Source organism: Pteronotus mesoamericanus, unplaced genomic scaffold (assembly GCF_021234165.1).
Source record: "Pteronotus mesoamericanus isolate MK-2021 breed Mesoamerican mustached bat unplaced genomic scaffold, CSHL_Meso_final contig_752, whole genome shotgun sequence".
NCBI lineage: Eukaryota > Metazoa > Chordata > Mammalia > Chiroptera > Mormoopidae > Pteronotus > Pteronotus mesoamericanus.
In genome coordinates, this window is record NW_026555251.1 from 539,423 (window position 1) to 566,408 (window position 26,986).

Sequence of the window (26,986 nt, forward strand, 5' to 3'; positions counted from 1 at the left end):
GTGTCCCCCTCCCTCAGGTGCCCCCTCCCTCAGGTGCCCTCCCTCAGGTGCCCCTTCCCTCAGGTGCCCCCACCCTCAGGTGCCCGCTCCCCCAGGTGCCCCCTCCCTTGTGTCCCCCACCCTCAGGTGCCCCCTCCCTCAGGTGCCCCTCCCTCAGGTCCCCTCCCTCAGGTGCCCCCTCCCTCAGGTCCCCTCCTTCAGGTGCCCCCTCCCTCAGGTGCTCCCTCCCTCAGGTGCTCCCTCCCTCAGGTGCCCCCTCCCTCAGGTGCCCCCTCCCTCGTGTCCTCCTCCCTCAGGTGCCCCCTCCCTCAGGTGCCCTCCCTCAGGTGCCCCTTCCCTCAGGTGCCCCTCCCTCAGGTCCCCTCCCTCAGGTGCCCTCCCTCAGGTGCCCCTTCCCTCAGGTGCCCCCACCCTCAGGTGCCCGCTCCCTCAGGTGCCCCTCCCTCAGGTGCCCCTCCCTCAGGTCCCCTCCCTCAGGTGCCCCTCCCTCAGGTCCCCTCCCTCAGGTGCCCCCTCCCTCAGGTCCCCTCCCTCAGGTGCCCCTCCCTCAGGTGCCCCCTCCCTCAGGTCCCCACCCTCAGGTGCCCGCTCCCTCAGGTGCCCCTCCCTCAGGTGCCCCTCCCTCAGGTCCCCTCCCTCAGGTCCCCTCCCTCAGGTGCCCGCTCCCTCAGGTGCCCCTCCCTCAGGTGCCCCCTCCCTCAGGTCCCCTCCCTCAGGTGCCCCCTCCCTCGTGTCCTCCTCCCTCAGGTGCCCCCTCCCTCAGGTCCCCTCCCTCGTGTCCCCCCCCAGGTCCCCTCCCTCGTGTCTCCCTCCCTCAGGTCCCCCTCCCTCCAGCTCTCCTATCTGAGACTCTCAACCCATAGGTTCACCCAACTGCTCTGAAGTCATTGGACCAAGTGAGGCTATAATTTAAAATACGTTTATTTAGTGTTTCCATTTGTTTCTGGTTGTGTTACACAAAGCTGTTAAATAAATACATTCTCCAAGTCACTCGAGTACACACCTATTCACTATACAGATGAGGTAGAGAAGTGGGCCGGCCGGCAGGAGGGGCGAACACCCAGAAGGAAACCGTCAGGTGCGAAGGCCCCTCACCTCCCGACTTCCGGACCTGGCCAACCACGCCCGGAACCCCCGTCTGCGCGGCTGGTGGGAGCAGGTGGCCGGGACCCGCCTGGCCCTCCGCGCGGCGGCCCGCCCCCCGCGGCCCCTCGCGAGGCTTAGGCCGGGCTCGGGCCCCACTACCGACACGTTTCTTCAGAGATCCTCTGCCACATGAAAGAGAAGCACGTTCAGGAGAGGCTCCGTCAGTGGGAGTTGTTTCTTCACTTAGCAAGACATTCTGATATATATTTATATATAAACAAACCAGCCAGCAGACATTTTCAGTCTGCCTTGTTTAAAAAAATACTTTTCTTATTATTTATGCCATATAGCTAAATGTGGTATTTAATTAAAAATAAAAAAACAAACCAAAAAAACCCCTTCCTCTGACTTGCCACCTTTCCGGACCCAGTAGTGACTGGCTAGTCTTATCACGGGAGCGTGACGCCCCACCCGCTTTGGGCCCCGGCCGGTGGGGATCCACGGGGACAGCCAGGCTGCACCCTCGCTCACCGCCCCCCGCCCTGTCCAGCCAGGCCTGCGGGGAGCGAGGGGCAGGCCCGCGTCTCCTGCCACCGCAGAGTCTGCCTGGCTCCCTTCCAGGATGCGCCTCCACAGCACAGCTATTCACGGGGCGTCCTCTGAACCACAGGAGAATAAACTTTACTATTTACACTATAAAACAGGGACTAAAAGACCCACATCAACATAAATAGGTTTTCTTTTAAAAACACAGTTCCCTGGGGTTCCTGGAGCCCCCCGTGACTCTGAGGAACACCCTAGCTCAGTAGTTCCCGCCTCCACACTGCCTGCACCCTCAGAGCACAGCCACCCAGTCAAGCAGGACGGGCCCAGGGCAGAGGCTCCAGAGCCAAGACTGCCATTCACGTCAATGTGGGAAGGAGAGGCCCATGCTAAGGGAGGGCACAGGGTGGAGGCCACATCCCGGCCCCCACAGACCACACCAACACACACACACGCACAAGCACATGCTCACACATATGCATGCATGCACACACCACCTGTGCTCCCACGTGCGAACACATGCACACAGCACATGTGTGCTTAGATGCATGCACCCATGCGCACACGCGCACACCCACAAACATATGCATGTCCACTCATGCACACACATGCACCCACCATAGATGTGTGCGTGTGCTCACACACATGCATGTGCGCTCGTGCATGCATACACATCACACATGCTCTCACACACAACTCATGTGCACACACTGCACATGCATGTACATATACCACACACCAAGACCAAACCAGGTCCATGTAGACCGTTCTTTTCCCCTTCCGTCAAAGACAAGAGGATGGCCAAGGAACAGCCTTCCGTCTGCCAAATCCTAGCCCCAGACTCCATCACATCCCTTCCCACCCTGCCTCCTCCACAGGAACACAGAGCAAGCAAAGCCTTTCTTGTGACATAAATGCTCCAAGGGGCTGGCCCTGCCCTTCTGCCCACACACAGCCCTTGCCACAGAGACAGGGGCAGGCCAGCCTCTGCCACTCCCGGCCCCAGAATCTGCAATGGAAGCTGGGGTGCAGGGCCGCGTGCCCACAGGCACCTTTCCCAGGGCGGCCCCCGGGGCAGCGACCTGGACCTGACTTTTGGAAGCCCTGAGGGAGGCGGCCAGACACAGCTTACTTTAATTTAGAACAACAACAGCAACGTCTCTCTGGACTTAGTGGTTTCAAACACAAAGCAGATCAGGCAAAGAAGTCTGGGAGTCGGGGTCGTGGAGCAAGGGAGGGGCCCCTCCAGACTGGAAGAGCCACAGCCTGGGACATAGAGGGGGCAGAGAAAATAATTATTATATATTAAATAAAAATAACTTAAAGTCACTGTTATCACTCCAAAGAGAAGTATTTGATGCTGGACGGCGGGGCGACGGCGCCCCCACACCTGGGTGGCTGGCTGCCCCTCTCCTAGTGGTTTGGCTCTCACCAGAGCTGGTGGAGGGCAGCCCACAGGCTGCTGCCGAGGCCCTGGGTGGTCGTGCAGGTGCACCGCGCGCCTCAGAGGGAGCCCAAGCGTTGCGGGGCGCTGTGACCCAGGAACTGGAGTCTAGGGACAGACACAGCCTGGAAAGCATCAGTGCAATGCTGTCAGGTCCCTGGGCGGGACAAGCAGAGGGTACGCAGAGGTCAGACCAGGCCTCTGAGGGGAGACAGAGAGGCGGAGACAGCTCCCCAGCCTGCCCCAGGCTCCTGCCGCCGCCTCCTCCTGCCCCAATGTGCTGGGGGCACCCAGCCTGGGGCTCAGCCTGCAAGGGCAGGCGCCCCCGCTGCACTCGCTGCCCACACCCCCCGGGCAGCCTGGCCGGCGGCGCTAGCCCTTGCAGGTGTAGACCTCCTCCCGCTGCGTGCACTGCCGGCACTCCACGTAGCAGCACCAGCGCACCTGGCACTGGCAGGGCCGTGTCACCACCCGGCTCTGCGTGTTATGGCCACGTCCACAGCAGATGCTCTCGCAGTTCTTCTCGCGGTGGCACCTGCGCCCGGCAGTGCCTGGGGAGAAGCGGCCAGCCAGGCAGAAGCTGGGCGAGTCGTCCAAGTGTACCAGCTCCGGCGTGCGGGGCAGCGGGTCGCCGCCTGTGCCCAAGGCCCGGCCCCTGGGCGGAGAGATGGCGCCCGCCTCGCCCGCAGCCTCGTTGGTGGTGCTGCCCACCTTGAGTGCCGTCTCGTACTTGTACTTTAGGCGCTTGCCCACCTCGTGGAAGGGTGCCAGCTGTCGCCAGCACGTCCGCACGGTACAGGAGCCTGACACACCGTGGCACTTGCATGTGGTTTCCACCCCGGCCTTGATCACCTGGAAGGAGGGAGGCAGGGGGGTGAGCCTGAGGGCTACACCTGGCAAACCAAGACCAGACCCCATGGGTGACCCCAAAGGGGCCCGACCCCAGCACCCACCTCAGGACCAAACCCCATGGCCCCCAGACCCAGGTGCACCTCACACGGCCACCACCCCTCACCATCCAGGCTCCTGGCTTACACACCCCTCCCTCTACCCTCGAGCCCCAGACCACCCGGGACAGCGCCTTACGGCCATCGGCATGGCCCCAGAGTGGCCACCACAGTGCCTGTGGCACTGCGCAGGTGCTCCCTGCCCACGCAGATGTTCCTCCCTGCGTCTGGGGCTGCCCTTGCAAGGGCAGGACAGGCCGCCTCCAGCCCCGCCGCCGTCGGCACCCTATCCGCCAGGACCCAGCAGTCTGCTCTCTGGGGAGTCGCACGCCCAGTGGGCAGGACTGGCCACCGGAGCCTACAACTGAGCGGACCGCGTCCCTGCCTGGGCATTGGGACTTGGTTCACTGCACACGCAGGTGCCACCTGACCGACCCAGAGGTGGGAGGCAGCTGGCCAGGGTGGGAGCCGGTGTGGCCCAGCACCAAGTTCTGCTGAGGCTCTGGGAAGCCTCCCAAGACTCAGGACCCTTCCTCTTCCAGAACTTGGGTGTCACCTGCAAAGCCAGGAAGTCAGGCCAGCGGCCCCACTGAGCCACCTGCCAGACCTGCCCACACAGGGGTCCCCACGGGAGGGATGTGGGAGGAGGGGTAGGGACGCCCTCCCCACCGCCCAAGCCAAGCCAAGCCCGGGCTCCCTAGAAGGCCATCTAAGGGGATCAAGAAACATAGCTGCTCCCTAGTCATGCAACAGAAGGGTCACACTTAATGATACTTTGCTGAGAAACATGGCAAATTTAATTAAAACGCTGCCTACCCAGGCCTGGAGCTAACGGAGCACTTTTCGTATTCTGACTTGCCATTTATAGCTTATAAAAGGCAAGTACAAAGGAAAAGAAAGGCCTTGCCTGGGGGATTTAATCTCCCCACACCCCTCCCCACAGGGCGGAAGGAGGGAAGGGGCTCCGGGGCAAGATGCAGAACTCCAGCTAGTCCAGAACGAGGCTCCGAGTAGCCTGGCTCTCATTACATCCCCTGCCCCCGGCACGGCTCCACATCCCCGGCACCCTGTGCTGGTCCTAGGCAACGGCTGAGCCCGGGGGCGCTGGGTGACCCGGGCGGCTGGGGTACTAAGGGCCTGGTGCTCGTTCCATGCACACGAGGACCAGGGGTACGGGCCTGACCCTACTCCAGTGTTGGGCGCTGGGGAGCTGAGCGACTGCAGGGAGGGCGAAGGGCGGCAGGAGTGAGGTCCCCCCAAGCCCGGCCGTGCTCGCGGCCAGTGGCCCCCAGAAGGGCCCCACCCAAAATGCCATCCCTTCCTTTTCCTGAGTCTTCTGAGCTGGGTTCCCGCAGAAGAGAGCCCTGGCCACCGAGGAGACCCCTGAGGCAGAAGGCCCCCCGACACACACACTGGGACCAGCAGCACCCCAGCCCGTCCCCCGGACCCCTGGCCGGCACTCTCCCCAGATTGCCTCCAGCTAGGCCCCTGGTGACAGCACTGCTTGCCCCTCGGCCCTGGCAGGCAGGCTCTCAGTCTGCCGCCCTCCTGGACAGGTGACACTCATCAGAGACCTTCCCAGTGACCTTGGCCACCCAGGGCCAGATGCAGATGGGTCCAGACCCACCTGGCCCCACCCCAGCCAGCAGAGAGGAGGCCTTCCAGCTCCCCCTCTCCATGGGAGGCCAGAGGACACTCTCCATGGGAGGCCATGGGCACCCTCTGTGACAACTAGCAGCTCCAGCTATTTGGCACGCAATGAGCCTTAGATAAGCAAGGAGACTGGAGGACCCCGGCTGGCACCACATGGCTAGAACGAAAGCACAGAGACAGTGGACCCCACGTCCTCCCGGCTCCCCAGCCTTCTCTGAGCCGGGCCTGCCCCCTTCGGCACCGCCAGCACCCCCGCACGGCGGCCCCCCTCCAGCTGGCGCCCCACGCCCGCCCCGCTTGCCTTCACACCCACGAGGTTGTTGTGGAAGTCCACGCGGGCACGCAGGTCTTTGCTCGACCGCCGGCCCAGAAACTCCTTGACGAACTTGCTGCTGTACTTGAGGTTGTCCCCGCAGCCGCCCCACTGCCAGGCCTCGCGGTTCTCCAGGTCAGGCGCCTCGTCACAGGTGCAGCGCTCCATGCGGCCTGCGCTGCAGGCCTTGGCCAGCGCGTGCGTGAGGCCGGCTGAGGAGATGGCGTAGAGGAAAGCCGTCTCCTTGAAGCCTGGGGAGGCAGCAGGGCTGGTCAGCAGTGAGACAGCAGCAGCCCCCGTCACTTTCTGCAGCCGAACCGCAGCGTTGCAGATGAAGCCCTGGGTCCCTGACTGCGGGCCAGATGCCTCCCTGACCCATTTGGGCTGCAGGGAGGGGAGGACACCTGCCCGGGCTGACGGTGGACCTGGGGGTACAGTGGGGCAGGGAGGGCCCGGGGTGCTGGGGCTCGGTGCTGCGTGGCAATCAGAGACCCCATTCATCAGGGTCCCGTTCCCCCGCCCACCGGAACGGCCCTGGGCCTGAAGTGCCGGCTTTTAAATGAGAGTCCCCAGCAGGTCCTATGGGTGGAGACACAAGAGACGAGGTGAAGCTCTATGCTGGGGCACCAGCCGGACCTCTACCAGCACCGGGCCTTGGCCACAGGCATGTGGCAAAAGCCACCAGAGCTACCTGGGGCCCTGTCAAAGCTGCCACAGGCTCCTAGCCCTGCCAGCAACAGTCCAGGCTCTTGCGTGGGGACAGGGCAGGAGGACGGGTGGGGGCAGAAGGACGGGGACGGGGGATGGGGCGTTGGGAGGGGCAGCAGGTTGCGGGTGGGGCCGAGGCAGTTGGGAGGGGCGGGGCAGGAGTTCTCTCCAGAGTCTTCTAGGCCCCAGCTCCTCTCCCTTGACCGGGGACCCCTCCTACGGTGCACCAAGGGTTGGTGCCTTGGGCCCCCACCGCTGTTGCCCCGCCTCCAGTGCCGCGCACCTCGCTTGAGCAGGCTGGCCCGGTAGCGGCCTTCCAGGGTGCAGTTCCAGCGCTCGAAGCGGAACTGGTACTGACACTCCAGGGCGCTCATGCTGACCGCCTCCACCAGAGTCTCGGCCACGCCCGGGTCCCGGCGGCACATGCGCCTCTGCTTCCGCTCCAGCTTCAGGCGATCACAGGCCTTGTAGTGCGCCTGCGCGGCAGCCTCAGGCTCCAGGGTCAGCGGGAGGATGGTCAGGGGCTCGCTGCCGGTCAGCCTGTGCAGAGAGGCCAGGGTGAGCACCGCCCCTGATGACGAGCCTCTGCACACACCCCCGGCCTTGAGGGCTCAGGAAGCACACGTGCCACCCCAGCCTCCTGCCTGCTTACCCAGCTGGAGGAACCCTGCTCCTGGACGTCCACGGCCGCCATCTCCCACTGGCGGGGCATTTGGGAGGGTCCTAGCACACTCCTTGCCCTCCAACAGCCTGTGCAGTGGTCCCTGGGTCCCAAGAGACCTCCCGACATGCTGCACCAGAGCAGACCTCCCAGCCCAGGACCCGGAGGCCCCTGGGAAAACCGCAGCTTCTTCTGCAGAGCCACCCAAGTCCCGGCCCACACGGTCTGCAGCCTGCCCTCTGGCCTGTGGCGCTCCCTGCCACCTACCCGCCTGCCCCACCCCCGACTGGCTCCGTCCACAGACGGACAGTCCTGGCCTCCCGTCTGCCATGGCCTCAGTGCCCCCAGATAGACAACTGCTCATCTGGACCCCAGGCATGTCCATGCACAGCCACACGCAGGCCTCAGCCCTTGGGAGGGCAAGAGGCCCACATGCATGGGGCAGGGCTCAGGACCCCCATTCAAGCACCTTGGAAGAACCGTGGTCCCTCACCACACACCACCCTCCCTCCTGCTGCTTCTGGAAAGGCCGTTGAGGGGTACAGTGGCCACAAGGCTGCCTCCCAGAGCCACAACTTTCTGCAGGAGAAGGATGTGGTGGGCCCTCCTAGAATCCGCCCTGTAGGAGACCCTAACACTGATGCTCCTTTGGGGACAAGCCAGGTCTGGCTCTCAAAGCTCCCCTGCCCCCCACTCCCTTCCAGGGCTGCCCCATACATACCTCAGCATGGCCTTTGCCAGGCCTTGCCTGGGTGGGGACATCTACCCTTCTGAGGGCCCAGCGGGGCCCCCAGATCCTGAAAGGGCAGGGCCTGCCTCATGCGTTCTGATCAGCTTTCTGCGGGCAGGAGGCCCAGCGGGGAGCCAGGCCACACAGAGGGGCGCAGGCCCCAGGGCACAAAGGGGAGTGACGGGCAGGCAGGCAGGAGGGAGGTGCCTCTGGAGGCTGAGGCGACAGCGGAAGGCCCCAGACCAAGGGTGCACCGCACGCCTCCCCCCCAACTCCAGCTCCATGAGAAGACCCAGCCAGGCCTGGCCCCCCCTCCCCCATAAGCTCATCAGAGCAGAGCCCCGGCGGTGTCCCCACCAGCTCCAATCCCTGCAGACCTCACGGCAGGGCCTGCTCTCCTCTGAACGCTGTTCTGAGCCAGGGCTGCCCTTGCTTCCCACCCCCATGCAGAGTGGGAGGCCAGCATGGACGCTGGCTAGGGGAGGGCCCCAAAGGTTCCTGCGGCTCAGGAGGGGCCCGGAGTGGGTGGCCCAGAGCTGCAGATAGAGAGGCGTCAAGCCCTTAGAGGAGAAGGTGCCTGTGAGCTCAAGCTGGGACTCTGCCCTAGAGAAAAGGCGGTGAGGGGGGCGGCGAGCCGGTGAGCCCATGGCCTGCACCCCGGGTGCCACCGCAGGGGGTAGGGCTTCGTGCCTAAGGGCACAGGGACACAGCAGCGACTGCCCTGGGCGGCCTCACAGACTTCCAGGCCTCCTGCCCAAAGACAGCTGCCGGGGCAGACGGGGAACAGGCAGGGGCCCGTGGACCTCAAGCTTAAGGCTAGAAAAACCACGCTCCCCACACAAAAGCAGCTCACACAGTGGAGATTGTCCCCAGACAGGAATGTCAACAGCTGTGCCCAGAACGAGTGCCAGGCAGCAGAAACCCTGCAGCCTCCAACTTGCACGAGATTAACCAAGCTCCAGGCGGTGCCAAAACATTCCAGCATCCAAGAGGACCCCCTAAGGCGGGGCCAACGCGGGGGAACCTAGGGCCAGCCAAGGAAGTGCAACTGTGAGGGTGAACAAGGAGAGGGGAAGGCGAGTGGGCCACAGAGCCCCCCATCCACACTGCATGCGGAAGAAGGAGGCAGGGGCCCCCAGCAGGGCCGTACCCAGTCCACAGTGCCCATGGCACTAAGGGCAGGTGCCCCCCCATACCCAGAGCCATGCTGCCTCCCAGTCCAGGGAGGCTGAGGACAGGGGTCCCCCATACTCAGGGCCCCCTCATCCACACTGCATACGAGGTCAAGAACAGGGGTGCCCCTAACACCCAGGGCCGACTGTGTCCATACCGCACATTCAGGCCGCGGGCAGAGCTCCCGCACCCCTGCAGCTGGCGTGAGGCTGGAACCCTGATACAGTTACACTGTTCTGCTCCTATGGCGGCTGCTCCCCTACTCTCCCACACCAGCACCCAGACAGTCCCTGCCCCGGACCCCTAAGCTGTCGGGGGTGTTCAGCGTGTGGCCTGCCTCAGGGCTCACAGCCTGGGGTGCGAGGACAGGCCCTTACAGAGGTGTCGGGCGGCAAGAGAAGTGGGCAGACGGCGTCCGGGGAGCAGGGAGAAGAGGCCCAGCGACCGCAGCCAGGGACCCAGACGCAGGGGGAGGAAGGAAAGAGGAGAGGTTTACAGGACACGCCTCGACTTGGGCGGGCTTTTTTCAGAGTGACTCAGAATCCAGAAGACCTTGAGAAAGTAATAAATTTGACTTTAAAAATACAAGACTCTCTGCATAGTGAAAAAGTAAGATAGTTTTAAAAAACAATGAACAAGAGTCGGGGTAAATGTTGCAACTCGGGTCCCAGACCAAGGGCCAGCTTCCTCTGCCTGCGTGCTGTGCGTGTGCCCCTGTGAGTGTGTGTCATTTCCTTAAAATCAGTAATAAAAGGAGTCAGCTGCAGAGGGCACAAGTGCGAACTTACAGATCAAAGGAAGGAAATTTAGCTGCTGCTCAAACTTAGGTTCCACCCCAAAGGAACACAAAACAAAAATATATTGACACGTTATTTCGCATTCACCAGATGAGCGCACATCTGATAAGATTATGGTCAAGGATGAGGGGAGGGAGGGGTCCCTCTGTGGCTGGAATTCTGGACTGATGGATTTATAAAAATTCACCCCCCAATTCTCTTCCTAGGAACACAGGCTACAGATATGTTATCTTAAAACACACATGCATTCGTCACTCGCACGTTCTCCAACTCGGCGCTGCCACCTCCGGCGCGGGGAGTGCTCTCCGTTACGCAGTCGTCCGCCGTATCTGCAGGAACACGTTCCGAGGCCCTCGGTGGAGTCCTAAACCTGTGTGTTGTGCCAAACTCATCCTATACTGCGATTTTTCCTATACATACCCACCTACGATAAAGTTTATTTCATAAATGAATCACAGTAAGAGATTAACAACTGATAATAAAGTAGAACAACTGTAACGATATACTGTAATACACATTATGGGAACGTGGTCTCTCTCTCTGATAACCAAGCCGACCGGGACAGGCGCTCAGTGACTAACAGGCGGAGAGAGCCTGCCACCTGGAAACGCTGGACAAAGGGACAAGTTACGTCCCGGGTGGAATGGAGCAGACAGTGTGAGATTTCATCATGCTACTCAGAACACCATGCAACTTAAAACTTATGAATTACCTCTGGAATTTTCCATTTAATATTTCTGATCACGGGAAACTGGAACTGCATAAAGCAAAACTGAGTGCGAGTCTGGGGGCTACTGTACGAAGGACTGGAGACGGGCTGGCCGCCTGGATGGCCGCTCCGTGGCCTACTCAGCCTGCCGGCCTCAGCGCTGCATGTCGTGTCTGTGGGTGCAGGGGCGACCCAGGACCCAGGGGGCCTGGGGCCCAGGAAACACTCCTCTCTCCTCCCTGTGGCCTGTGAGCTTCTCATCTGTTATCCTGCGCGTGTGTGACCTATCCAGAACAACACTCGGCATACAGCAGGTGGCAGAGGCGAGCCCCTCGCCCCCCCCCACCCAAGTGCAGGCTCTCAGCCCTGCACACTGGCCTGGCAAGGAACCTGTGCCCACTCTACCTGCCTTGGGGGCTGTGCCTTCCAGCCCCGAAAGTGGCCCAGGCCACCTGGCATAGCAGAGGCCGCAGCTCAGCCGCCCAGCTGCTCATCGCAGCTGCTGCCCTCACCCCCACCCCAAGCAAACGTCCGGGCAAGGGTGGATGAGCCCACAGGCCTGCACAGGCTGTCCATGGAGGCAGCGAGCCTGGGCAGGCTGCCCACAGGGGGTAGCCCCTTGAGAAGCGGCAGCACCCCCCGCAGCCTGCTTCGTCGGGCTGCCGCCCCCCACCGTGCTGAGCCCGCTTCCCAGGAAGCAACAGCAGTGAGGTTGAAGTGCACTTCACCACATTCAGGCATTTTCCTTTAATCTTTAACATTCTCCTAAGATACAGGATGTCCAGGCAAGTGTAGAAGCAGCTCTAACTCAAGAAAACAGCAAACATTTAAAGAAAAATTAATATGTATCCTTCTTAAACTATTGTAAAAATTGAAGAGGAAGGAAATGCTTCCAAGCGCATTTTATGAAGCCAGCTTTACCTTGATATCAAAATCAGATAAAGACACTACCAAAAAGAGAGAGACAGGCTGGGGAGGGTGGGGGAGGGTGAAATGAGAATTACAGGCCGATATCCTTGATGAACACAGATGCAAAAATTCTCAACCAAATATTAGCAAACTGGATTCAAGAGCGCATTAAAAGGATGATACACCGTGACTAACTAAAGTGGGAGTCATACCAGGGATGCAAGGGTGGTTCAACATCTATAAATCAATTAATACAACACATCACATTAACAAAATAAAAGATAAAAACCATCATCTTAATAGATGCAGAAAAAGCATTTGACAAAATTCAACATCCTATTATGACAAAAACTCTCAACAAAGTGGGAATAAAAGGAACATATTTCATTATAAAGGCCGTATGTGACAAACTCACAACTAACATCATACTCAATGGTGAAAAGCTAAAAGCATTTTCCTCATGGTTGAGAACAAGACAGGGATGACCACTTTCACCACTTTTATTCAACATAGTACTGGAAGCCCTAGCCACAACAATAAGACAAGAAAAAGAAATAAGATACCCAAATGAGAAAGGAAGAAGTAAAATTCTCATTATTTGCAGTAGAAACTCCACCAAAGAACTATCAGAACTAATAAATGACTTCTGTGAAGTTGCAAGATACAAAATCAACATACAGAAATTGGTTGCATTTTTAGACACCAATAGAGAACTATCAGAAAGACAAATTAAGAAAGCAACCCCATTTACAATTTCATCAAAAAGTATAAAATGCCTAAGAATAAATTTAACCAAAGAGGTGAAAGACCTGTACTCTGAAAACTATAAGAAGAAAGAAATTAAACACATAAATAAATGGAAAGATACACCTTGCTCATGGGTTGCAAGAATTAAATTGTTAAAATGTCCACACTACCCCAAGCAATCTATAGGGTCAGTTCAATTGCTATTAGGATACCAAAGGCATTCTTCTCAGAACTAGAAAAAATAATCCTAAAAGTTATATGGAATTACTAAATATCCCAAATGGCCCCAGCAATCTTGAGAGGGAACAAGGTGAGAGGCATTGCACTACCTGAGATTAAATTATACTACAAGTTCATAGTAATCAAAACAGCATAGTGCTGGCATAAAAACCGAAACACAGACCAATGGAACAGAATAGAGAGCTCAGAAATCAATGCACCCCTATACAGTCAATCTATGACAAAGAAGGCAAGAATATACTTTGGGGTAAAAACAGCCTCTTCAATAAATGGTGTTGGGAAAACTGGACACAATCATGCAAAAAAATGAAATTGGACCACTTTTCAACACTTTACATAAAAATAAAATGGACTAAAGACTTTAATGCTATACCTGAAACGATAAAATTCCTAGAAGGAAATATAGGCAGTAAACTCCTTGGCATTGCTCTCAGCAGTAAATATATATGTGTGCGTGTATATATATGTATATGTGTGTGTGCGCGCGTACATATATATATGAAACAAAAGAAAAAATAAACAAATTGGACTATGTCAAACTAAAAAGGATTTACACAGTAAAGGAAATCATCAATAAAGTGAAAAGATAATCCACTGAATGGGAGACTATGTTTGCAAATGACACATCCAATAAGGGGTTAATATCCAAAACACATAAAGAACTCATACAACTCAACACACATACACACACAACACACACAAAATCAATCTGATTTAAAAAGTGAGCAGAGGACCTGAATAGACATTTCTCCAAAGAGGACACACAGCTGGCCAACAGACGTATGGAAAGATGCTCAACGTCACTAATCATCAGGGAAATGCATGTTAAAACCACTGTGAAACATCACCTCACACCTTTCGGAAGGCTAACGTTAATACATCAACAAGCAAGTGCTGGGGAGACTGTGGAGAAAGGGGAGCCCTCGTGCGCTGTTGGTGTGATGATACATTGGTGCAGCCACTGTGACAAGCAGGATGGAGTCACCTCAAAAATTAAAAATAGACCTGCCTTATGACCCAGGGCAGCTATTCTACTTCAGGGCATTAGTTCAAAGAAAGCGAAAAACACTAATTAGAAAAGTTTTTTTTTTAAAGATTAAAAAAAGAAAAGATATATGCACCCCTGTGTTCACTGTAACTTTACTAGTAATAGTCAAGATACAAAAGCAACCTAGATGTCCATCAAGAGATAAAGGGATAAAGAAGATGTGGTGCACGTGTGCAATGGAATATTATTCAACAATAGAATCTTGTTATTTGCAACAACATGGATGGAGCTAGAGGGCATTATACTAAGTGAAATAAGCCAAAGACAGACAAATATCATGTGATTTCTCTTATATGTGGTATCTAAAAAACAAAATGAATGAATAAACAAAACAAAACAGAAACAGACCCACGATACAGAGGACAAGCTGATAGTTGCCAAAGGGAAGGCATTGGTGATGGGGATGGAAAAAAAATAAAATAGCCAAAGCAACTGAAGAAAAAGAAGAAGAAAGAACAAAGGTGGAGGGCTGACACTACCTGATTTCAAGATTTATTATGAAGTTCAGTAACCAAGAAAGTGTGGTGTTTTTGTCAACATAGGCAAATAAATCAAAGGATCAAAATACAAAGGCCCAGAAATAAGCCCACACATACACGGGAAACCGATTTCACTAATAAAGGTGCAAAGGCAACTTGGTGCAGAAAGTTGCGAAGGCTTTTTCAACAAATAGTATGGAGCAATTAGATAGCTACATGCAAATAAATAACTTTGATCCATACTTCCTACTGTATACAAATATTAATGTATTAATTCAATATAGATTGTAGACCTAAATGTAAAGCCTGAAACTTAAATACTTTCCAAAAAGAAAGACAGACACAGCCTTGTGCGGGGCGTTCCTGAGCCCCTCCCCACAGAGGTCAGAGGGGGTCACCGTCCGATCCCCACAGCACCCACACCCGGCGCACTGTCCTGCAGGAAGGGCGGGCATTCCCCCATTCCTGGGCGATGGCCGTCTTTCCTTTCTCTTCACGACGTCTTTCCATACACAAAAGTTCTTAACTTAATTGCACCTCAATTTTTAGCCTCCTCCTGTCTCTGTTACTTCTGTCTCATTCTAGAAACCCACCCCTGTTCTAATACCATGAATACTGTCCCCTACATATCCTCCCAAAGCTCCCCATCTTGCTGTGCACCGGCGCTAGGAAGCGGGGATCCTCTGCCTTGTCACATCCCCTCCACATGCACAAGCTCACGTGGGAGACGAGGGTGCTCTAAAGGCTGGCCGAGCACTCCGAGGCCAGGGACTGGGAAAGCGTGCCCACGCGCCAGCACGCTCACGGAGCGCAAGACTCCCACCTGGCCGAAGGGGCTGCTGAGCGAGCTGGCATCGGCCCCACTCAGACAACGTGGCGACAGGCGTCGCCGTCTACTGGTCTCAAAGAGCAGCTTTCGCCACTTCATGGTGAAGGATGAAGTTCACTGAGTGCCTCCCATGTATCAGGAGGCACTCCCTCTGCTTTTAGTTTGCTGAGAGCCTTTTTAAAATCATAAATGCATGATGCACTTCATCCAATGTCATCCCCATACCTTTTGATACGTGACTTTTCTCCTTTGAGTGGCTACAGGGGGGAGTCCCACACGGGACACCAGGGATCCTGGCGTGATGGATCTTGGTGGCGCTTTGTCTGGGCCTTTCGTATCTCTGTAGTTTTCTTTGTGCACTTCCTGCTGAGTTTAGGTGCCTTAGTGGGAGTTCTTTCTCAAATGTTCTGAAAGAGCTGCTTCGGGTTAGAATCACGTCTTAGCTGTATGGTAGAGCCTGTCGTGAAGCCGTGCAGGCTGACCTTTTCCTGGTGGGAAGACTTTCTTTCTGGTCCAATTTCTCTCTTTTCTGTTTTTTTTAAACAACTTTATTGAGATATAATTCACATACTGTAGAATTTAATGTGCACAATTCAGTGTTTTGTAGGATAATCACAAATATGGGCAAATAGTCACTTTTAGGATATTTTCATCGCCTCACAAAGAAACCCCATACCCTTCAGCGATCAACACCTGCCCCCCGACCCCCGGTATGGCAGCCACTAACCCACTTCCTGCCTCTGTGGATGCCTGTCCCGGACGGCTCATATAATGAGATCACATCCCATGTGGCTGGCTTTTGCCACTGAGCGCAATGTTTTCGAGATTCACCCGTGTCACAGCAAGTGCCTGCAGGATGGAGCCCACTCTGGTTACTCCTCAGCTGGCAAGACACCTGATGAGGTGCTCACCCTTGCGCTCTGACGCACAGCATCACTATGACCATTTGCGTGTGCGCTGGCGCTTGGACGTAGGCCTTGCTTTCTCGAGGGCATGACCCCACTGGAGCTGCTGGGTCACAGAAGAAATACGTGTTTAATTGTAGAAATGCCAGATAGTTTCCACAGTAGCCCCACCACTTACATTCCAGTGACCCAATTTCTTTACTTATTATGGTATTAGTTGACATTTCTCTATCTGTGTTTGTGTCTGTTAGTTTTCTGGTTTTCTCTATTTCCTCTGGATTTTCAGGTTTACTGGCAGGAATCCTTCATTGCGTCCCCCTGCTTTATTCTGTAGACTCTGTGCCACGCTCCCCACAGCAGGACACACGTCCTGAGCCGCCCCCTCAGTCCACCTCCTCAGACGTTCACAGACTCAGGTCTGTTCGCCTCCAATCCAGGTTTGTTTCCCTTCTGTTCATTCCTCGCGACTATTTCAGTCCCTCCGCATTCTTTGGATTTAGCTAACTGTTCTTCTGCTCCCTCCTGTGACAGAAGCTTGCTGAGGACTTGAGAGCTTCTCTACACTTCCAAAACACGCATTTAAGTTGACACAGTCACTGTTCTGGTCTCTCCAAAAGTGCAGCCTCAGGTCCCTGTGCACAGCCCGGGTCACGGCTCGGGTCACTGTACTGAGCCTCGGTCACGGCGCATCCTTCCACCTCTCCCCTTGTTTCCCTCCTTGTCTCGCAGCCCGCAGAGTCGCTGTGTTGTCTCCTACACCCTCTCCGTGTCTCCTGCACACACCCTGGTTAGCTAGGAGCTGACCACAACCCTGTCACCTCGGTCGGACACCGGGGGCTTTAGTTCATCCTTTCCACTGGCTGTGCCTGTTTCCTCTTTTTCTCCTCTCCTGCCTCCTTGTGGGTTATTTTTACTCTTCCATTTTCCCCTTTGGAACCTGAAGTTTTACATTTCCCTTATTTTCGTGAGTACCCTCAAAATTACATGAGGCTGTAATGTCCCCGTGCCCACACGGCCAACACTGTCTCCTCTGGGCAGCAGGACACCAGGGCACAGCCGCTTGGTGCTGGGTTGTGTGCTGCGGGTACTTAGTTGCACTTTTGGGGCCTGATGAGAGGTGGTCCACCGCCTCCTGTCCCCTCACAGGACGGTCCCCTCGCTCTCCTCCTGCCCCTGTCTGTGCGCAGCGGGCGCGCCCCAGGCCCGGGCCTCGCATGCCCGCCTCCTCCCAGGCACCCTGCAAATGTCTCGATCTCGCCGCACTCGGGGCAGTTACTTTCTTTTACACGCCGCGTCTCTGGTGGGTTGTCAGCTCAAGGACCCTCTTTCTCAGGCTGCTGTGCAATTCTGTGCTCAGCATTTTACGTCCCAAGTTGTTACATTCCAGCCCAAATTTTCTCATTTCTGCTTGGAAAGACACTGGGGCTCTTCAGTCCCCTTGACTGCTCCCAGCAGTTTCAGGAAAGCCTTGGCCACTCGCGCCCGGTACCGCCCTGCCCCCGCTCCGGGCCCTGGTGAGGGCGCAGCGCCTCCTCCGGGCGCAGGCCTCGCGCACGCTGGCCCTGGTCTCCTGCCCGGGGTGCGCCCCAGGAAGGTCTCCTTGCCTATCATCCAGTTGCTAATTCTCTTCAGCAGTTTCTAATCTGCTTTAAATCAGTCCATTACCCCAATTCTTTCCCCAGTTCTGCTTGGGCTTTCCAGGTTTGCTGAGTCAACCTGCGTACCTCGCTCCTCGCGGGGAGCGACACTTGCTTTGTGCTGCACGCTGACGCGTCTGCCACCGTCATGCGTTCCCGCGCGGCTGTGGCGGTGCGTCCCCGCAGCCTGCTGCTCCCTGATCCTGCTGGTCACCGCATTAGACAATCTGTTCGCAAGAATGAGCTGAAGCAAAGTATAAAGAGTCCCATACTCACTCCCATCCAGAACCTCCAAATGCAACCTCATCCGGAATAAGGGGGCAGATGGGATCGAGGTGAGGGCCTGGAGACAGGGTCGCCCTGGACGGGCCCCCGCCGTGGGGAGCCTGACCCCGGCCGCGTGCCGCAGCGCTGCCGGGCCCCACCTCGGCGCCACGGCGACTGTGAAAGAGCCCAGGGCAGCCGGAACCCAGTCTGGGGGCGACCGTCCCTCTCTGGGGGCCTCAGGCAGCTCTGCCCATGTGCGTGCGGACAGGGACTGCCCCTCTCAGCGGGTCACACACCGTCACACCTGCCCCCAAGGGCGGCCAGGTGGCAGATGGACGCGGCTGGATGAGGGGGGGGGGTGCAGGTGTGGCCCAGGCTGGGGCCAAAGATGTCCTTGCCCTTAGGGCCCCACCCCGAACAGCCCAGCCAGGCTCAGCCCACCCTGTCCAGCAGCCCCCCTCCCAGTGTCTCGCTGCTTCCTGCGTTGGGGGGGGGGGGCGGTGGTGACAGATTCGGGCGGCCCTTCCTCCTGCCAATGGGCCTGGCTACCCCAAGGGCCACCCTGCCCGCACACTCAGCTCCCCAGGCGGGGGGGAAGCCGAGACCCTGAGCTGGGCGGAGGGGAAGAGGCTGGAGTTCCAGAAGCCGCAGTGCCCTGCCAAGGAAACCTCAGCCCCACCAGACGGCGTTTAATTTCTGTGTGAATCAAATTCAAAACAAATTCCAGCGCTGAGACACTGGTTCTGAGGTTAACCCTCCATTCCCCTGTAGCCTGCAGCCTCCCACCCAGCATGCGGGCAGCAGAGACAAGGGTGGGGCGGGCACAGACGCGGGCAGGGTCTGGGTGCTTCCGAGACTCTGCCGTCACCCAGTGCCCAGCGTGCCAAAGAGGCCAGGACAGGAGGCTGTGGGCAGGAGAACAGCCCCACGTGGACAGGGAGTTCACACTGGGGCAGGGGCCCCGTGTTTCCAATGGCTGTCACCTCTGTCAGCTGGGAGAGCCATAGGACCCCGTTTCCCTACCTCATGGGGCCCCAATATTCCAGGGCACAAAGAGCTCCCAGTTCTATCACCGACCGGCCACCCAAAGGAAGCTTCTCCCAGGTCCAGCCACCCTGAGGGTCAGCCAGCAGACTTAGGGCTCAGTGAGCCCCAGGACACGGGGACCTGTGCTCTGCCTGGGGGCAGTGTCTCTGTCCACCCTCAGAGGCCCCCAGAGCGGGCAGAACCCACAGGACCCGCAGACCTTGAGGGTCGCTGGTGACTGGGCCTGCCTGGAACAGGGCACTAGAGCCCAGAGTGGGAGGGGGGCCGGTGGGAGCCCAGCCTCACTGGTGGCTGAGAGGAGAAGACCGGCATCAGTGGCTTCATGGAGGAACCAGAGCACCGAGGCCGCCTGGGGCAGGGGTCCCAGGCACCGTGCCCCGGGTCCCACAGACGGCCACAGACCCGCAGGGGTGTCCCATCGACGGCCAGGCAAGAGGCCAGGCAGGTGCTCGGAGGGCCACGGGGGGCCCCTCTCGGCCACCCCGAGTCACCTCGATGACGGGCGTCCTCCTGGGAGCAGGCCTGCCAGGTGCAGGGCACAGACGGGGTGGCCGAGCCGGGAGGGGGCGGGTCTGACACCGCTGGTCTGGGAGCCCTGGCAGCCTCTCCGCATGGGCCAGACCACTTCCCTGGCCACATCTACCTCAGGTATCGCTAAGAAAAACAAACGCAGCTTGAGGCTTGCCTTTTTCCATTCCCTCGTCCGGCTGCCGGTCCCGAGGTGCAGGGCCTGCCAGCTGGGCGGCCGGGCTTCCTCCTGCGGCCAGGGGCACCAGGCCAGCAGAGAACCACTGGGAGGGGCAGGGGAGGACGCGGGCTGGTCCTCGGGTCACAGAGCCCGGGTGCCTCTCGCCACCCAGGTCGGGGGCTGCCCTCCTGCGGCGGCCCCGCACAGTCACCTGCCTACCCGACCGGCTCCGCCCGCAGATGCTCCTCATCCCTCAGAGATCTGTCAGCCCCCTCGGGGAAGGGACCGCCCAGCCCAGGCCCCCGGCCTGCAGCGCAGCCAGCCACCCCGCCCCACCCTCATCCGGCAGGGCCCCGAGCCCTCACCTCATACCCTCGCCCGGGGACTCCAGGGCGCCCTCCGTCCCTCGGCGCAGCACCCGCACCACCCGCAAAGCCGGCGTCCAGACATCCAGGCGGGTGGCCTGCTCCGCCCGTGGCCCAGCGTCCCGGCGCCCGAGGCCAGCAGGCGTGGGGGCAGCAGGCAGAGGTCAGCGCCGGGGCTGGCCCACCTGGCGAATGCCTTGGACCCCACACTGGGCTCCTGGGCCCAGCGCCGGGGGGGGGACCGCTGGTCCAGCACAGTGTGCCGAGGCCCCATGAGGGAGGGACCCTCCTGGCTTCCTCAGAGGGGAGCTCGGGCTGCAGTGAAGGGCCACGTCACTGGCCGGCCTTCTGGCTTCCTAGAACAGCTGACAGCTGAGGCCGCCCTGGATATGGCGGCCCTGCCCCACCTGCCAGGGGCTCGCCTCCAAGTGGGGCCTAGCCTTGCCCACTCTCCAGACAACTGTGCCTCCTCCTCACCCGCAGCCCAGTGTGCGGGGTGGGCACCACAGGGCACTCACCCCCCACAGGGACAATGCACAGAGGGAGCTGGCGCCCCCAGGCCAGGATTACGGGCCGAGTGCCGGCCTGACAGGTGTCGTTTTTCTTTGGCCAGGAGAGCAGGGCCAGGCCCCTATCGGCTCATCACTCCTCCCGAGTCCAGGGCCCACGGCCCACGGGGAGGAGTCGTGTGTGCGGATTCTTTCCCATGAGAAAAGCTACCCGCACACTTCTCCTATTGTCCTCAACACTGAGAGGCCCCCGGGCAGGGGTGTCCTTGGCTGGGGCCACCCTGGGCCGGGGCAGGGTCCTACTGGTGCCCGAGGCCCTGGAGTCAGGTCCAGGGCCACAGTGGCAAGAACAGGAGCAAGATTAGACCAGCTGTCCAACCCCCGCCCACACCCAGACGGCCACCGGCTGTGGCAGGACGTCTGCTCACACAGCTGAAGGAGCCAGGTGGCTGCGGCTTCCTCTTCACCTCCGGCCCCAGCGCAAGGCTTTCACACAGCACCCCCATCACGAGACCCCCTCCAAAGCCCGTTCCCGGTCCCATGTTCCCACCTGCCTCTGTCGGGCTCTGCACTGGGGAGCCAGGGCAGAGCGCCTCCCCCAAGCCCAAGGAAGGAGGCCCAGGGCCAGCTGGGGCTGGCAGCGCGAGGGGCTCTGTGCCCCCCAGAGCGGCTGGCCAGGAGAGGGGGAGATGGGGAGAGGGCGGCAGATACTGGAGGCCGGAGATGCAGGAAGTGGCTGGTCCCCCAGCCTCGGTCCGTGCGCCTGCTCCTTCCACCTGCCTCCCCACTATACCTCAGACCCACCAGGGAGACCAGGACACCTCAGTCCCTCTGATGGCCCGGGGGGCCCCAGGCCACGAGCACCAGCAGAATCCCCCCGCCTTGGAAGGCTGGAGGACAGGCCCCTCACACTGCGCCCTCCATCCTTCCCTGACCCAAGTGCCCCCCTGCCTGGCATTTGGGGGTCTCATCCACATCCAAGGAGCCTAGACATTCTCCCTGTGAACCCTCGGCTGCCCTAGACATGGGAATGAGGTCTTTCACCTGGCTCCCCCTCCCCCAGCTCCTGGGAAACGCCACCCCCTCCTGCCACCCTCCCCCCTAGCACTCTGCCCTCCATGGCCTGTCCCCCAAACTCTGGGTCCAGACACGGCTGTCCTGAGGCGGGTCTCCACGGACAGCACCCCCCTATCATCTAAACTCTTGCCCACTCTGCTCCGGGCACCACCGCCCTGGCCCCCAGCCAGGGATGCTGGGGCGCGCCCACAGCTGCAGTCCTCTCTGGTCACCCGCAGCGGGGCCTCAGCCCCCCATCCCGCACACGGCCCCCCGCCCACCCAGGGGCCGCCCCGCCCTCTCAGCAGTGCCCTCTCCTCCTCCTCGCCTCCCCAGCCGGCTGCCGCGCAGCCTCTTCGCTCCACAGCGGGGCTGCTCCCTGCCCCAGGAGACTGCCCTCCCTCTGCGCACCCCCCGGGCCCAGCTGGGTGCCCCTCCTCTGAGCCGCCCACAGGCATGTGCCCGCAGGGCCCCGCAGCTGGGCCCCACGCCTCCCTGACCCCGCATGCACGCCGCCGGGACAGCAGCCCCTCCGGAGCAGCCCCTCGCGGGCGCTGGGGCAGCCGCCTCAGCCAGGCCCCCCGCCAGGCCCCCAGGACAGACTCTAGTAGGCGGACAAGCAGCTGCCCCCGGCTCCTCCCACAGTCAAGCTGGGGGCTGAGCTGTGAAGACCTGCAGGGGCAGCCGTCAGGTGCAAGGGCCAGACAGGGGGCTGTCACGGGTCAAGGGACCGGGTTCTCCTCAGCCCAAGGAAGACCCAAAATATATAAAGACCTCTCACGACTCAACGACAAAGAAATTTAAGCAAAAATCGGACAAAGGAACAGAATAGACATTTCTCCAAAGAAGACACACCGATGTCCAGCAAGACCACGAGCAGACAGCACCTCACCAGTCACCAGAGGTGCACGCTCACGCCACCAGGACGGCCAGGGTAAAAACAGTGAAAATTCGTATCACCAGGAATAACAGTCGCCGGGGAGGACGTGGGGGCGCCGGGGCCCCTGAGCGCAGCACGCGGGAGTGTGGAACGGTGTCCCTGCTGCAGAAAACATTGTGGTGGTTCCCCCAGATATTAAACACAGAATTACCACATGACCCAGCAACTCCACCATAATGTGTACCCAAAAGAATTAAAAACATACGTCCACAAAGTCTGTACACCCATGTGCACAGCAGCATTACCCACAATAGCCAAAAGGTGGGAACAACCCCAATGTCAACGGAATGGATGAGAAAAACTGCATGTGTCCATCCCACTGAATATTTTCAGTCACAAAAAGGAACAAAGCACTGACACGCTACAACATGGGTGAATATTGAAAACGATATGCTCAGTGAAATAAGCCAGACACAAAAGGCCACATATCGTATGATTCCATTTCTATGAAACATCCAGAGCAGGCAAATCCAGAGACAGAAAGTGGATTAGTGGTTGCCAGGGGCTGGGGGTGGGGCAGTGGGATATGAGGTTTCTGGGATGATGAAAATATTCTGGAATTAGATAGGGTGCTGGCTGCACAGCCTTGCGGATGAACTAGAAACCACTGAACTGTTCGCTGTAACAGGGTGAATTTACAGTAACAAAGTCACATTTCAGTGACAGAAACAGCCTCCCTCCCATTGGGCCCCCCATTTGCAGCGGCCCGGAGCCCCTCAGCGGCCTTGCAGACCTGCTCTGGGTGCCCCGCACACTCCAATGCCCAGGCCTGACCAGGCTCGGGGGGAGCCCTCAGTGCCGCACCTGCGCCACCTCCTCCAGGCAGGCCGGCCGGGGGGCAGGGCCAGCCTGCAGCCTGGGGCACAGGGCCGGCACCGTGAGGTAGCCTCAGGACCCTCGCCACCCCAGCCTACTTCTTCTGAAGGATAGCCAGGTTGGAAGCCACAGGCCCCGCTCGCTCACCGGGGGCAGCCCTGCGATGGAGCTCTAGCGACACCCCCGTGGCCTCTGCGGGGGCTGCCTAAGCGGCACCTGGACCTCCAAGCAAAGGCCACAGAGTGACCCCAGAGCCAGGCACGGTTCCCAAAAAGCCCCACACCTGGCCCTGTGCAGGAAGTAGCAGGAACCTTGCCCCGGGGTCTGGAGAGTCCCTTTGGGACCAAGTCTCAGCACAGGCCTGAGGATACGGCCAGGAGAGGGGCCAGGCACTGGCGAGCGCCCCGCCTCCCCCCACCGACACCCAAGGCAGAGCAAAGCTCTCAGCCCACCCAGGTCCATGAGTCTGTATCCCCAACTCGCCAAGAACCCTAGGGCAGCCCTCCCGCTGGGAGCCACGCTCCCCCTCCTTCCAAGAGGGCCTCAGGCCAGCGGGTCCAGGCCCCCCAGCACAGGCATCTCTGCAGCCCACAGAGAACCAGATGGAAATGCCACCTGCTAATCATGCCAGAGAAGGACCAGGCCAGAGGGAAGAGAGGAGAGCCAGCGGGCGGCCTGGAGGGTCCTGCCTAGTGGCCAGAGGCCAGAGGAGGGCAGCAGGAGCAGGGCAGCGGACCGCGGGTTGAGTTGCAGCCTCACGGCGGGGGCAGGGAGGACGCCCGCCGCCCACGTGACCCTCCCCCAGGCCAGCCTCTCCGGGTTTCTGGGCTGTAACTGGAGCTGCCCTGACTGGGAGCCGCGAGCCTCGGTGCCAGGCAGAGATTTCAGAGAGGGGGAAGGGACAGGAGGGCTGGATCAGGTCCTTCCTCCTGCTCCCTCTGCCCTGGGCACCGAGTACAGAGGCCCCTGGACGCGGCCGGCCCTGCCTCCCTTGGGCCGTCTCCCCCTCCCTCTCCCTTCTGCCCCTTTGCTGGCCCAGGAGAAAGGCGACCCTGGCCCAGCAGGTCACCGTGGGACGGAGGCAGGGCCTCCACACACAGTGGCAGGAGCACGGGGCATGTCCCCCCAGGCCTGGCTCCACCTCCGCAGCCAACCCTGTCCTGAAACGGCCCTGCGGGGTGCGCTGCGTGCAGACCCCCCACACCTGCCCCTCCCCCCCCCGTCTGTCCCCCCCCCCCAGCACTGGGCTGGCCGCCGTTGCCCCCAGGCCTGCCCCGCAGAGCCCTGACTCTTGCCTGGTGCGGGGCGGGGGGGCAGGGGGGCAGTGACTCCAGCAGAGCCAGCTGTCACCGGGGCGGCACATCTGCCTCCAAGCTCCCCCGGACCCTCACTGGGTGGGGGCTCTGGGGCCAAAAGCAGAACCAAGCGGGCTGGCTGGAGGAGCCATGGGGCACTGAGCCGGGCCCACGTGCCACATGCCCGCTAGCACTCTTCCCTGAGAAGCAGTCAAAGTACACACACGAACAGCTCGAAGACCCCTGAGGTGCGCAATGCGGGGAAAGTGGGGGAAGAGAGGTGCTGCAAGGGCGGGGGGAGGGCTGGGAGCCAAGACCCCAGCCTGCCCCGGAACCGATCTCCCCTGGCCGGAGCGGGGCAGCAGCCGGCTCCCAGCAGAGTGCAGCCGGGGCAGACAAACCAGGGGTGTGTCCGGAGCTTGGTGAACAGACCTGCGGCTGGGCCAGGACAGCAAGAAGGCACAGCTGGCTGACAAGCCGGTGTGACTCACCCGTGGACGGCCATCCTCTGACCCTCCCTCTGCCCATGAGGGCGAGGTGAAGGCTGCACAGATGGCGTGCAGGGGCGTGCCAGCCTCCAAACAGCCTGGGCCCCAGTCAGGGCCAGGCCCACGGGCAGCCAGGAGAGGGCCTTGGGGTGGGGGCTCCAGGTAAGGAGACACGGAGCTGACCCTGGAAGACAACCCAGGAGAAAGGAACAGAAGGAGAAAGGGGAGGGGGAGATAAACACAAAGGAAAAGTTTCCCATGAAAATATTTTATTTTCTTTGAGAACAGGATACACCTGCAGGGCTCCTCGCCCAGTCGGCCTCTCCCTGCCCTGGCGGTGCCACATTTCTGGACCAACAGGGCCCTCTGCCGGCCAGGCCGCTGCCCGCCGGCGCGGGGGCCAGGGGCTAGGGAACAGGTGAAGGGCGGAGGGCGGAGGGCAGCGGCCCAGAGCGGCAGAAGGGCGCCTCAGACAGGGGTCGGGGAGAAAGAGTGGGCATGGCCTCAGGGTCGGCGTGGGGTGGGAAGCGGGGAGGCCGAGGAGAGCCAGAAGGCGGCCTGAATGGTGCCACCCCAAACTCCAGCGTGCCCATATGCGTATCGCATCGAGGGTCTCCAAAGGTCGCTAGGTTGGATATCCCAGACCTGGGAGTGAGGGGAGAGCCAGGGGAGGGAGGAACGGCGGAGAGGGACGCGCCAAAACCACGCACACTGCTGCTGCGGAGAAGCGCACGGGGCAGCGACCCCCGAGACGGCGGGCGGCGGCGTTCCCGGCCCCGCCGGGCCCTGCGCTCCGGCCGGGTCCCACAGACGCGCTCCCGAGAGCCGGGGCCCGAGTGAGCGTCAGAAGCAAAGCGCAAGAAAAATAAATTCCTCCGGCTTGGAGTTATTTTTTTTTCCTTTGGGGCTCAGTGCAAGGAACATCTGGATTTTGTACGTATTTTTTTGTTGTTGTTAAATTAACTTCTCGAGGAGAGAAAGGAGGGGGAAGCTGCAAGGGGGGTGGGTGGGCAGGGGCTGGGAGGCTCCAGCCGTTTGGCAAGAACTCGGCGGCCTAAGGGAGCAGGGACCACACCTTGGTCCCCGAGCTCCAGGGAGCCCAGCGTTCGGCTGCGGCCGCGGCAACGACGACTCCGGAGTCACAGAGGACAGCGGCCCCACGCCAGCCCGTCGGGTACGCGGGCCCCTCTCCCCCGCGCCCCGCAGAGGGACACGGACTCGCGGACCCAGCGACGCGCGCGCCGCAAACAAATAGCTCCAGGCAACCCGGCGGCCCCCGCCAGTCCGGCCCGGCGCACCTGGTGGCCCCCGCCCCCGCGCCGCCCCCGCCCCGGGCCTGCCCGCCAGTCCCCCCGCCCGCCGGGCCGCCAGGCACCTACCCGAAGTAGGCGGCCGAGGGGCGCAGCGCGGCAAGTAGCAGCGTCAGCGCGAAGGCCACGGCCAGCCAGCGCGCCAGCAGGGGCCCATCCAGCATCTTGCCGCGCCACGGCGGCTGACCATCGCGCTCCTGGCCCCGCGCAGGGCGCCCCGCGGCCGCCGCCCTCTTATAGCGCCCGGAGCGCCAGGCCGGGGGCGGGGCCGCCAGCTGGGCCCGGCCCGCCCCGCCCGGGGAGGGGTCACGCCGGCGCCGGGGGCGGGCCGAAACCCGAGCCAGCCCGCCCGCCGCGCTGCCTCTCGGCCCCGCGGGCCTCGGGGCGCGTCCCGCGCTTGGGCAGGGGAGGCGAGCGAGGGGCGGCGGGACCTTGGGGACCGGCGGGAGGGGCGGGAGGGGCGGCAGGGGCGGGGGCGCGCAGCGGGCCGAGGAAGGGAACGCGCTCCCGGGCGGCCGTGGAGGCGGAGCCTGGGCGGAGCGTGGGCGGCCCCGGGACTGGACGGCGGTGGGGGCGGGGCGGGCCCTGGGTGGAAGCCGGGCGGCCGGCGGGGTAGGAGCCGGGGGCGGGAGCGTCGGGGCAGCTGC

General features: G+C 60.2%; 1 protein-coding gene across 2 annotated transcripts; it reads right to left on the reverse strand.

The window, feature by feature from the left end:
• Positions 1–1,183: 1,183 nt before the first annotated feature.
• On the reverse strand, positions 1,184–26,583 carry WNT9A (Wnt family member 9A). Of its 2 annotated transcripts, none has more exons than XM_054584031.1 (4): positions 26,409–26,583; positions 6,978–7,234; positions 5,975–6,237; positions 1,184–3,925 (listed from the first exon to the last, which is right to left on the reverse strand). In XM_054584031.1, the coding sequence occupies exons 1-4, from the start codon at positions 26,501–26,503 to the stop codon at positions 3,446–3,448; spliced, it is 1,095 nt and encodes a 364-aa protein (XP_054440006.1). In that variant the 5' UTR covers positions 26,504–26,583; the 3' UTR covers positions 1,184–3,445. The 2 variants fall into 2 exon arrangements, with proteins under 2 accessions (XP_054440006.1, XP_054440007.1); XM_054584032.1 differs by lacking the exon at positions 26,409–26,583 and adding an exon at positions 25,033–25,154.
• Positions 26,584–26,986: the final 403 nt, after the last annotated feature.

Excerpts from the sequence above, each read along its gene's own strand:
- WNT9A (XM_054584031.1), bottom strand. The coding sequence starts at position 26,503 with ATGCTGGATGGGCCCCTGCTGGCGCGCTGGCTGGCCGTGGCCTTCGCG. Across the intron at positions 6,238-6,977 it reads GGCCAGCCTGCTCAAGCGAG|GCTTCAAGGAGACGGCTTTC; the intron begins GTGCGCGGCACT and ends CTGCCTCCCCAG. Across the intron at positions 3,926-5,974 it reads ACAACCTCGTGGGTGTGAAG|GTGATCAAGGCCGGGGTGGA; the intron begins GCAAGCGGGGCG and ends CCCTCCTTCCAG.